Raw genomic sequence first — 12,955 nt, forward strand, 5'->3', positions numbered from 1 at the left:
AGACATGGTGTCACACTCCCCAAAACACTGGAGCTTCTGAACTAGGGCCCCACCACTGGATCATCATCTTCATTTAACATCCATTGTCCATGCTAGCATGAGTTGGATGGTTTGACTAAGGCTGGAAGGCTGTACTAAACTCTTGTCTGATTTGGCATGGTTTTCTACAGCTGCATGCCCTTCCTAATGCCAACCACTCCAAGAGTGTAATGGGTGCTTTTATGTGCCATTAACATAACACTGGTACCTGCCACAACTGCAATTTTTGCTTGGCTTGAAGGGTTTTCTCAAGCATGACATTATGCCAACAATTCAGTTGTTGCCTCTGAGGCCCAATGCTCATAAGGATCTCTGCCTCTGTGAGGCCTAACACTCAAAAGGAACTCAGCTACTTTGCCTCCGTGAGGTGCAATGCTCAAAAGGAACTCAGCCACTTTGCCTCCATAAGGCTCAATGCTCAAACAGTGGTCTTCACATGCCACCAGCATAGGTGCCAGTGATGTGACACCAACATCAGCCTTAACTAATAGTTTCAAATCATACGCAAGACATGGGAGGGTAAATCTCGTCTTTGGACTATTTGTTTTGTGTCAAGGTGCTGGTGCCTAGTAAAAGACACCCAGTACACTAAGTGGTTGGTGTCAGGAAGGGCATCCAGCTGTAGATACCATCACAATGCAGCCCGGTATGGCTCCAACTGTCAAACCGTCCAACCCATGCCAGCATGGAAAACTGACAAATGATGGTTGCACAATGAACACCTAAAAAATTCATGTTGTAATATTAAGGGTATTAAATTATTGATTTGTTTTGGGTTCCACTAGCTTTTTGTAGCGTATTTAAATATATTTGCTGGATTTTTTGGGGGGTAGGGTTTGCTGATGCCAAATTGTTATTGAACCTTAGAATATTCAAAATGTTTTGTAATATGAGATCATTAAAGAGTCCTTTGCTAACACAGCTAAATTAACTTAACCCTTTAGTAATTAAACCGGCCAAAATAGCTAATCTGTTTTATGTTCAAACTGACCAGATCCAGACTCACACCTTACCCTACAATGTTATTCTACATTAAGTAATTACACCATCAACATCTTGAAGATATGAGATAATGCATGATTAATTTGAATCAATGGGAATCAATAGGCATTATGCTTGATTGAATAATCTGAACACTAAAGGGTTAAACCATGAAACAGGGTCTTCCTTCAAATGACCACAACTGAGATACATCTTACAATGGCTACACCAAGAATCTCTGTCCCTTTTCAGCTTTGGTAGATCCTCAATTTCATGCATGTCAAGACAATTACCCCATCTCCAATATAAGTTTTAAATCACCATAGATTCAATGCAGATGCTAAGAGATTCAAATCTTTCGCTAGGGAACCATTATAAGCTGGTGCTTGTGATTTATCAGACTGAGTAAAAAGTAAGCAACGTTTTGAAACATGAAATTCCTAACAATGTATTTCAACAATGTGGAAATTTTATTCATCAGAGTAAGTACCATTACAATCAGCACATTTTTGCCTATGGGTTACAAGTTTATTTACAACAGTAACATAAAAATCTGGTGTTCTGGAGCTGATGAACACTTTGAACGCACTTTCAGCATTGGTTTGAATTTTGAACTCCTCTCACGGGAAACCATCAAGGTGCTTGAAAAAGTGGTAGTCAGTAGGAGAAAGGTCTGGGGAAGAACATTGTAGCCAAGTTCCCTCAACTTCTGGAATGTCATTAGTGAGACATGTGGTTGAGCATTGTCATGAAGAATGATTGGCCCTCTTCTGTTGACCAGTCTGGGATGGAGGAGTAGCAGTTTTTCATTCATTTGGCAATATGTTTCATATCTGCACATTTTCTGATTTTCATTCAAATGTTCTGGTACCCATTTACCGAGCTTTTCTGGTTTTCTGATCTCGTAAATGGTTGCAGCAGTTTTCTGGCTAACTCGAAGTTCTTTTGCCAGTTCATGAGTGATTTTATGTGGATCTTTCTCAATGACAGTGTTTAATTGACCATCATCAATAACAGATAAGCATCCACTATGCTCACGATCTTGAAGGCTCAAGTCTCCACTCAAAATCGTTTAAACCATTTCCAAGCTGACCACACACAATTCATTTTCTCACCAAAAGTTTCATTGTGTTTTTTTTACCTATAAAAGGCGTACATAGATATTAATGTTTCACATTTCTGAAGCACGGCACAAAATATGTGGGGACAAATAACAAAATAAAATTACGATAACATGAATGAAAAAATGAAATGATATATAAAAATGTGCTACCTACCCTACCTCAGCAGCATCATTTACTTCCTTTTTATATCCAGTTCATGTTTATACCCTGTTGTTCTTCTAACTCTCCGTTTTCTATTTCTTTTTGTATTTCCTTTAAATCACAAGACACTTTATATCTAAAACCCTCTTTGTAATCTATTACCTCTCTCATACGACCTTCTGGTACCAATGCGCATGGGACCGTATCTTCTTTCTTACTTCCTTTCATATTTACAGTCCTTGCGTCCTTCCACTGTGATAACTTCTCTATCAGTCTCCTATCCACACCTTTACAGATAACACATGGGAGGGAAGCCATGTGATTTTTGTATGTTTGTTTTTTTGTGTTGGTGGGGAATGGGAGGGTGTGGGTACAGGTTGGGGTCTTCTGACTGTCCTTCCTCTTCCACTGTTCTTTCCTTCCAGCTACTTTACATCCTTCCTCGTCAGTTTCCTCTTCTTCTCGACCTCTTGTGTATGCTGGTTTTTTTGAGGGCAGTCCACTCTAATGTGATCCTTTTAGTCACATTTGTAGCAGCAAGGGGTTCTGCTCTCTACCCATACCTACTGACACTTTCTGCCAGTTTCTCCCTATTTTCTACTGAAATATGGATCAACATATCCAGAACTTTGCCTCGCCAATTCCTTACTTCTGTTTCTGTGGCTTGGAGTACAGCCACTTCCTTCTCACTTCCAAGAAGTACTGCCACTGCTACCCAAGCCATGTCTATTTCAGGTGGGATTCCTTCTACCCTTACCCTGGAAGTTCTTCCAAGGTATGTGGGTAGGAGGACCACCCTTTCTGTCTTCATTGTATTTGCCGAATGCTCCTTTGCCTTTTCTTTCTCTTTGAAATGCACAACAACAGTACCGTCACTGCTTCCTCTGTCAAGATATAATATATCTTGCCAGATTGGCCTCAATACCTTCTCTATTTCCTCCGTAGTCTCAGTTTCAATTCTTCTCTCCTTGATTGAATACACTTTATAAACAATTCTGCTTTCTTCCATGTTTTTAAGTACCTCATTCAGTGGTGACAATTTCACATCACCACCCTCCTTCTCCAGCATTTTTCCAAAATCCTTCAGGTTTTCCAGACTCACTTCCTTCTTAGTGACACCTGCCACTTCTGCAAAACTTTTCCCCTTTAAAGATTTTTCTATTTTGTGAATAGTCCTGATCAGTTCTTCCTCAGACAATGACAATTCTGTTTCAGTCAGGTCCGAATAGAATACATTTTCAAACTCAGCCATCTCTCCTCAAAACACTGAGGGACAGCACAATCATACAACTGCTGCAAAGCAGCACAAAACAATACAACCTTTCAATAAACAATAGCAAACACTTACTGGAAATCACAGTTGTCCACAGCAAATGTTTCATTGATGTTGCGAGCAGTTTTAGCTGCTTTACATCCTTTTTTTATTAAGTTGAATAGCAAAATTGCTCGAATATTGTGCTTTGACAGTTCCATTTCAGATGATTTTAACAACAGTTTACAAAAATATCTATGTTAAATTTATTGATGCATTTGGACAGGTCTATATATTATCAGCCAATTGCAAAAAATATGTTTAAAAAAATTCAACTCTTGCCAAAATCTGGTACAACTTCATGGTTCAAAACGTTGCTTATTTTATACTCAACCTGATTGTATCTTACACTGGACAAGAACTGCAGAATATTAAAGCTTTTGGCTCGGAAATGAATTTGAAGAAAACCGAAGTTATGCTACAGGTTTGCCCTTGGAAAAGCATAAATGAAACCAAAGATATTAGTAGGAGAAGAAGAATTAAATATGGTGTATATACCGTCAAGGTAATCTTGAAGCTCCTTTGTAGTCCAGATTTCGTTCCATTGGGAAGACAGTTCTCCTTGCACATTACCTGAAGAAGGTGAACCTTACTAACGTTGAAATATTTGATTGCCAAATATTCTGAAGCTTCTTACAAGCATTTCAGGCTTAGTCCCTTGCATGTCAAATGACCCTTTTGATAAGAACCTACCTTTGGTTAATGGTGCCTTGTTTTAAAGATTTCATTTAAGAACTTGTGTGTAGTTTCAAATTTAGGCACAGGAACAACAGTTTTTGGGGTTTTTTGTTTTTTTTAGTGAAGAGGACGTCGATTACATTTCTTCCAGTACTTGATTGGCATTTATTTTACTGGCCCCAAAAGGGGTGAAAAGCAAAGTCAGCCTTTGCAGAATTTGAACTTAGGACGTAAAACTTGAAGAAATACTGCGAAGCATTTTGTCTGTTAATGATTCTGCCAGCTCACCTTAAAGAATTCAATAAAAAGCATTATAATGATAGAATATTATTGCATCAAGTCTCTTCAAATATTTGATTGTGTTAAAAATTTATTGAAGCATACAGGCAGAATATTTCGTGTGAGCTGGCAGAGATGTTAGCATGCCGGGTGAAATGCTTAGCAGTATTTCGTCTGTCTTTACTTTCTAAGTTCAAATTCCGCCAAGGTCAACTTTGCCTTTCATCCTTTTGGGGTCGATAAATTAAGTAGCAGTTGCATACGGGGATCAATCTAATCAACTGGCCCCCTCCCCAAAAATTTTGGGCCTTGTGCCTAGAGTAGAAAAGTGTATTTCGTGTGAGATGTGTTTACAGAATGTTTACTAAAATAGTGAAATGTATGCAGTTTGGACTCGATCCCTTGGTGGACAATACCTTAAATTTTGACCATTTAAGCAAGATGTGTAAAAACATTTTTTGCAGCTTGAAATTTTCCAGAAGACAGCAGTGTCAATTACTTATCATTTTACATCACCTTTCTAGGCTGGCATGGGTTAGATGGATCATCACATTTCTAATCTGTTCTTATTCAGAGCTGCTACTATTATCACCACCACCACCACTACTACTACTACTACTGCAATTAGCATGACCTCTGCCACCACCAGCTACTTCCACTGTTATCTTGACTATTAAATAGGTGATATTCCCGGTTGCTCTCCAGAAAATGCTTGTTGATCATGTTAATTCATGCCAAAATTCCAAGATAACACACATCCATACACACACGCATTTACATAACCTTGGATGCTCCAGTGGCGATGTCATATGACAATTTCAGAGTTATTTTATCTTTACATCAATTTGTAAGCTTTAAGGCCACCAATTTGGAAAGTCTAACATCAAAACGGCAATGTAAATCTCCAAACAATAGCCATAAATATGATTGTAATAATAGTAACTATGACGGTGATGACGACGACGGTGGTGGTGGTTGTTGTTGCTGTTGTTGTTGTTCTAACATAGGTAGAAGGACAACCAGAAATTTCAGAATTTACTGAATTACTTAGCAACTGAATCAGTGGAGGCAAAGATGCCTCTCATTTACTTGACAATTTATACACCACATTGCATAAATCACAATCTAAGTATATCTCAAAGCAAACTCTTACACTGTTGTATGATTGAATTACAAATAATGCTCAACTTTTATGCTCGGTTGAGCCTACAGCTTCCAAGAGTACAACTGTATTCGTCTTTGTTTAGATAAAATGACTAAATTGTGGGTGCTAAGTCCCCATGAAGGGGTCTTTGTAACTTCTAAGAAGATGAACTTTTAGAAATATTACTTCATTTCTGTCTAATATCTATGGTTAAAATTTCATCAACAGCCAAAAAAATAGGAATTTTCATGGGGGTTTTGGCCCTTATGCATAGAATATAATTTCCAAATTTCATGAAGATCCATTCAGTACTTTTGACCTAGTTTTGGATCATATAAAATGACTAAAATTTGGGAGTTAAGGCCCCCATTAGGGTGTCTTAGATCCTTATGAGAAATGGAAACTTTGAGAATGCTTCTTGATGTGTGTCAATTACCCATGGTTGATATTTCATCAACATCGAAAATTTATGAATTTTAATGAGGGTTCTTCCTCCTTTGAGCCATCTCAAATTCAAACCAAACATATTACATCATACCCTCCTTTATGCATTGAATCTAAATTCCAAATATCATGAGGATCCATTCAGTAATTTTGGTCCATGAAATTGTATGAAACATACAGCATAACCCTTTTCTCTAGGCTTGGATTTTGTGTTCCAAATTTCATTAGGATTGGTGCAGTAGTTTTCGAATGTATAAGTAACACACGAACACAGATAAAGACATTGACTTTTATATAATAGATATGAATATGCACATATACATACATGTATATGTGTGTGTGTATATATATATAATACACACACAATCTATAACCCTTCCAATTGCTATAGATCCGCAATGCATCTTATAGCTGTGCCTGTCACCTGTATGCTGAGGAATCCTACATTGGGGAGAGGTAATGACTAGGGTAGGGTAGGTGACTGCTTATTGCGATCATTCGTCTTTTGGTTTCCTGTAGCTTTGCTCTCTTTTATAAACCCAGTGAACATACATATATTTCCTATTTCAAAGAAATTTGAACAATAGATATAAGACCCAAGTTAAAAAGATTCTCAACAATTCAACTTCTCTGGTTGACATTAAAACACCCATCCACAATAGGGCCCTTATCTCCCACATTTTAGAGCTCCATGATCTCCATTTTTCAGGAGCAAAATCCTTTTAACAGGTTCCATAAGACTGGAATTTTGGAATCTGCACATAAAGATCAGTCATATGGAATACACGTGTCATGATTAGAATTTTTTTAGGGCATGTAAAGAGGGAAAGAACCCTCACCTGCAAATTTGATGAAATTCGAATCATAGATATTCCAGTTCATTAGAGAAAATATAACAGAAAAGTCTAATTCTTCAATTGCATGTAACCCGAACAATGCCAGGTATCTCTGCTAATATTATAATAAATTCATAGCATCCCCCAATCAACTGCCTTCCTCCCAACACCTCCTTTTTCTCTACTGCCCCACCTCACCTCCTCCTTAGGCACCAGCGCTCACATGGACCGTCTCAATCCCCAACAGAGTGGGGGCAGTGGCACCCACTTTGAGAAACTATGGTTTAGAGCATAGGTGACAGACAAAAGTTATAATTTACTGTACAGTTCTAACTGGTGAGGTCTGTACATGTCACCACTGTTCCATTGACATTTGACTTTCAATAGATGGAGTGACAAATGAAGTCACAATAAAAAGACATCTTTAAGTTAATGGATTATAAATGATACATGCTTGTACAACACAAATACCTCTCCCTGGGTCTCCATGATTAGTGCATGCTTACATACAAAGAAAGCTAATTTCAAATTCGATGACTGGCATCCGTGCTAGTGGAGCGCTAAGCGAACCATACGAGTGAGATCAGGGCCAGAGCAACAAGCTGGCCTCCGAGCCGATGGCATGTTAAAAATACCATGATCGTTACTTGCATCGTCTACTGGCACTTGTGCTGGTGGCACATGAAAAAAAACATTCAAGCAAAGTTGTTGCCAGTGCCGCTGGACTGGCTACTGTGAAGGTGGCACATAAAAAGCAATATTTGAGTGTGGCCATTGCCAGTACTACCTAACTGGCCCTCGTGCTGGTGACACGTAAAAGCACCCATTACACTCTCGGAGCGGTTGGTGTTAAATGATGATGATGATGATGAAGACTACAGATTCAAACCATCAATGGACCTGTCAAAATATGTAAAGCTGTTCAAAATATTAAGCATATAAGCACATATACGCATCTCTAGATATGCACGAATAAAACAGAACATACAGATTTGCTGGTACACTGGCTGAAAATATCTGCATATATACATTCATACATGCATGAATACCCTATTGTTGCTGAAATTCCAATGAACCTTGAATATAGGTTAGAAACTAGCTCTTTCTCCTTTGCAAATAATCTAGAGATGCTCTCTTTTACTTGTTTCAGTCATTTGACTGCAGCCATGCTAGAGCACTGCCTTTAGTCGAGCAAATCAACCCCAGGACTTGTTCTTTGTAAGTCTAGTACATATTCTATCGGTCTTTTTTGCTGAACTGCTAAGTTATGGGGATGTAAACACACCAGCATCGGTTGTCAAGCGATGTTGTGGGGACAAACACAGACACACAAACATATATGCACACAAATACATATATATATATATATACATATAGACGATGGGCTTCTTTCAGTTTCCGTCTACCAAATCCACTCACAAGGCTTTGGTCAGCCTGAGGCTATAGTAGAAGACACTTGCCCAAGGTACCACACAGTGGCACTGAACCTGGAACCATGTGGATGGTAAGCAAGTTACTTACCACACAGCCATTCCTATGCCTATAAAACTAAATAGCATACAGACAGACAGACGAGCAAATGACTACGCTGGGCTTTTTTTAGAAAAGAACTCTACTAGCTAGCATACACACTACAAATACAATCCGTAAACAGGACAAATAAAAATATGGAAGACTTTCTGAAGTTCGAAATACGAATTTGTTTTTATCTATATTCCATCAGTGGAGCTTTGTAACTTTGTTAGAAACCAACTCCTTCCTTACAGGAAGACTTCAAATAGCTAGAAATAGAAGAGAACTTACATGTATACATACAGATAACGTGTGAAAGAAAGGAAGTAAAGATAACATTGAAGTTATGAAGAATAATAGTCTAGAAAGAAGGTGAGGAAAGAAGAAAGACTAATATTAATGAAATGCAACTTGAAGGTGAGGAATTCTTATGTATTTATTTATTCCTGTAGATTAGCATGCTTTGTGAACATGATCACATCTCTGATCACATGTATATATACAGTTGTCCTCGTCGGGTTGCCATTCATTTGTAAAAATGTTGTTCAGTCTGATGACTCCGTTTACATTGTTCCTAACCTTGTCGATGGGAATATCATCAAAAGCTGTTGAGCCACGTGAGTGATGTTTTTATCCTTTTTTCCCCTTCTTGTTTCTTCGTTGTTTTTATTAGTTTTTTTTTTTTACATCTGAAGTCTATCATGAGCCCTAAAATTCATAAGCCCAGAGATTAAGCCGATTTCTGGGGTGTATAAGGGACTGACATTACAACACTCTCCTCCCTGAATAGGATGCTGGTTCATCCCACGGTTAGCTTCCCAGTTATTGTTGGAACTCTTTTACAGCTGAGTGGACTGGAGCAATGTGAAATGAAGTGTTTTGCTCAAGAACACAATGCATTACCCGGTCCAGGAATTGAAACCACAATCTTACAATCATGAGTCCAACACCCTAACCACTAAACCATGCACCTCTACAAGCAATGTGAAATGAAGTGTTTTGCTCAAGAACACAATGCATTGCCCTGTCCAGGAATTGAAACCACAATCTTACAATCATGAGTCCAACACCCTAACCACTAAACCATGCACCTCTGCAAGCAATGTGAAATGAAGTGTTTTGCTCAAGAATACAATGCATTGCACCATTCAGAAAACAAAATCATGTTCTTATGATCGTGAGTGCAACACTAGAAAACCATTATGCCATATGCCTTCACTGATTTTAAATCGTTCTTCCATTATTTCTTTTTCGCTTTCCTTTTTCTACATCAAATACAAGTGCTTTCGTAAACCCAAAGCTGACTTTTAAAATTTGAAATTTATGAAAGACGAGCAAAACGCCCCCTGTCCAATGGACGGTGTTGAGTTGTCAAACATTTAAACCAAATCTTCTCAAAACAACTTGTCTGACCGTCCCATAGGCCTCCTCTTTGAGAAACACTGATTTAACCTAAATTTAAGACACCAGTAAAAGACGGATTTCGACTGATGTACTTGCACATACAAATGCACGTTCCCACGGCTTTATCGATCGCATTCTCCCATGGAATCGATTTTTGTAATTTTTTCAAGACTTATACATGCCCTGATACCGTTGGTATCTACATATCAAATTTGAGAGCAATTGGATGGAGGATGCCTGAGATCCTAGAAGACACACACACAGATAGACAGAACGGATTTTATATAACAGATGATGAACTGGCAGAATCATTGCAGTGCCGAAAAAAAGCTTAGAAGCATTTCTTCCAACTTTGCATTCTGAATTCAAATATCACTGGGGTTGACTTTGACTTTCATCTTTGAAATAAATACAAGTCGAATAGTGAAGCCAATGTAATTGTCTTATTCCCTATGCCAAAATTGCTGGCCTTGTGCCAAAATTTGAAATCAATATTTCAAATTTATGTTATTTAGCAGAGAAATGCCATATTTTCATCTGGATGGAATGTCTCGCTATCTTAAACAATTTCCCTAGTAGATCGATACATATTCCAAGTAAGATGAATTGAGATGTAGAATGTTGAATAAAGCAACCTAACTTTAGTGGATATGAACATGTGATACCTTAAATTTGTTGCATGTATATGTATGTAACAGAGGAAATGACTTGCTGGTAACAATGTTTGATCATTTTTCTTTCATTTATTTGGAAAGGGGATCTTTCCCGAAATATTATAAGATTATTTAGCGACTTATGTACGGCAATAAAACAGTTTTATCTTTATTTTCACTTATCAACATCATCATACATGTTTTGATTAACTTCTCATGTGTATTGCTTATAGGTTTTGTTTCATGTTCCCTTGAATCTTATAAAATTTATTCTGTCAACAGCTCTGTGTGTGTGTGTGTTTCTTAGATTGATAAGTAAGAAAATAAATATATACCCTTATGAACTAAGCTTAGGTTTCCACAAGTTTTCATCAGTCTTTCAAGTGCTTAGAACTCTCTTGATAATCCTTGCTATCCCTAAGAGACAAACTTTCAGTAGGAGTTCTACCAGGAATTCTATTCCAATCTCCTTCAGCCATTTGTCTATATCTTTGCTTACTGTTCCAAAAGCACCAATTATTATAGACACGACCTTTACAGTTCTCATACACCAAATTCTTTCTATTTCAAATTTTAAGGGATTGTTTTTCATTTTTTTTTTGTCCTCTTTCTTTTTGATCCTGGAACCAAACGAGCATGAAGGGTCAATTATTATTATCATTGTCATTATTATTATCATCATCATCATCATCATCATCATCATCATTATTATTATTATTGTTGTTGTTGTTATTATTATTTAAAACAGTTTCATTCATCCCTTAGCGTGTTGTAGGCTTTGGGCTGCATGAAACCAAATCAAATTGTTTTAAATAATGATACATGTAACTCTTACTAAAAGTGTTGAGTGCTTCTTTTTTGACCACACACCTGTAAGTCTGTGTGTGTGCGTGTGTGTGTGTGTACATGTCCACGCAGTGTGTAAGTATGTCTCTTCTATTTTTAATCCTTTAAATTCTTCTTCTTCTGAAGGAGCTGATGTCAAACAAAGACACAAAGCTCCATTTTCAGAATATAGATAATGAAAACAATATCAGATTTTAAACCTAATATTCATCTATAAATGCATTTTTGTAGTTGAGAAGGGAAATGTAAGACTTACTGGAGGAAGGACTCCAGCAGAAGGTCGAGTTGAAATATATTTCAATGGCAGCTGGGGAACAGTCTGTGACGATTCCTGGGACGACAGTGATGCTCTGGTCGTATGCCGAATGCTTGGATACAGGTAAGAAGACGGAGATTTAGTAAAACTTTATTTTAACCCATCTACTGTGGTTACCTCTGTAAAATGTCAGATACTTAATAGAAAACAATAATAGCACAATAATATGTTAGTATTATTTTCGAGTGTAAAAAAAGTGGGGTAATATTTCAGGTATGAACGTTTTGGACATCATTGACTTCTGGCACAAAACGGAAGTAATTTTACTTATAAGACATCAACGTTCAAATTTGTATATACCGGATAGCATTACTCTTTATTACCATTTATATTTGTCAAATATATTACAAAGCAGTAATTAAGACAGTTTAATTAATACTAGTAGTCACAAATTTCATCAATTGGCTCGTAAAGTATTATTTACACATGTTAACAATACTGGAATTACCGAATGATAAAAAAAATTCTGAGGTTCAGTACATATTTTATGTCTGTAAAATATACTTAAAAATGGCACATACACACACACACACACACATACATACATACATACATACATACATACAGGTACAATGGATAAATTGTCACCATTTTATATTTTCAATTTCATGCATGCACATTGTTTGTTTTTGATTTTGTTGACTACACAGTATAGTAGGGTCAGTTGGGCAATGTCTGTGAGAAAAACAGCACTATGATGCATTTCACTCTGCCAGAAATTTTTTGAAACATGCTGTACTGCTTAGCATTCACACCGGCATATGGATTATGAAGTGATGAAACATCTGTTTAAGTAGTCAAATGTGTACAAATTTTGCAAAAATCTTCCTTTAAAAGTGCATTTCAGTATTTTTAAAATAGAATTCTGCTTCATTGCTATTTGCACAAGTAACCATGGCTTCATAGGTTATAAAGACATATGCTGCTGAAAGGAAGGACAGAGTTTTTGTAATCACATGCTTTGTTCATACTGGAAAGATGATTGTCCTTGTTTCTACCAGATACTCAAGAAGCGAAGATTTTCATGAAACTGTAGCTCGCCACAACATGATCTACTCTTATACTCTTTTACTTGTTTCAGTCATTTGACTGTGGCCATGCTCGAGCTCTGCTTTTAGTTGAGCAAATCGACCCCAGGACTTATTCTTTGTAAGCCTAGTACTTATTCTATCGGTCTCTTTTGCCGAACCACTAAGTTACAGGGATATAAATATATACGTATCTGTGTGTGTGTGTCTATATATAT

General features: G+C 37.2%; 1 protein-coding gene and 1 long non-coding RNA gene across 2 annotated transcripts in view; one reads left to right on the forward strand and one right to left on the reverse strand.

Moving 5' to 3' along the window:
• Positions 1–8,447: 8,447 nt before the first annotated feature.
• The window catches only part of LOC118765105, an 11,556-nt gene continuing 7,048 nt past the window's right edge, over positions 8,448–12,955 (reverse strand). Inside the window, exons 2-3 of the long non-coding RNA XR_005000954.1 lie at positions 11,077–11,079; positions 8,448–8,459 (exon numbers count right to left, since the gene is read on the reverse strand). This is a non-coding gene — a long non-coding RNA (uncharacterized LOC118765105). The remainder of the gene's footprint in view (positions 8,460–11,076; positions 11,080–12,955) is intronic.
• LOC115216187 (deleted in malignant brain tumors 1 protein-like) overlaps positions 9,048–12,955 on the forward strand; it is an 84,711-nt gene continuing 80,803 nt past the window's right edge. The window contains exons 1-2 of the mRNA XM_036506589.1: positions 9,048–9,107; positions 11,625–11,772. Coding sequence (XP_036362482.1) covers positions 9,077–9,107; positions 11,625–11,772 — 179 coding nt within the window. The 5' untranslated portion in view covers positions 9,048–9,076. The remainder of the gene's footprint in view (positions 9,108–11,624; positions 11,773–12,955) is intronic.

Source organism: Octopus sinensis, linkage group LG10 (genome assembly GCF_006345805.1).
Source record: "Octopus sinensis linkage group LG10, ASM634580v1, whole genome shotgun sequence".
Lineage (NCBI taxonomy): Eukaryota > Metazoa > Mollusca > Cephalopoda > Octopoda > Octopodidae > Octopus > Octopus sinensis.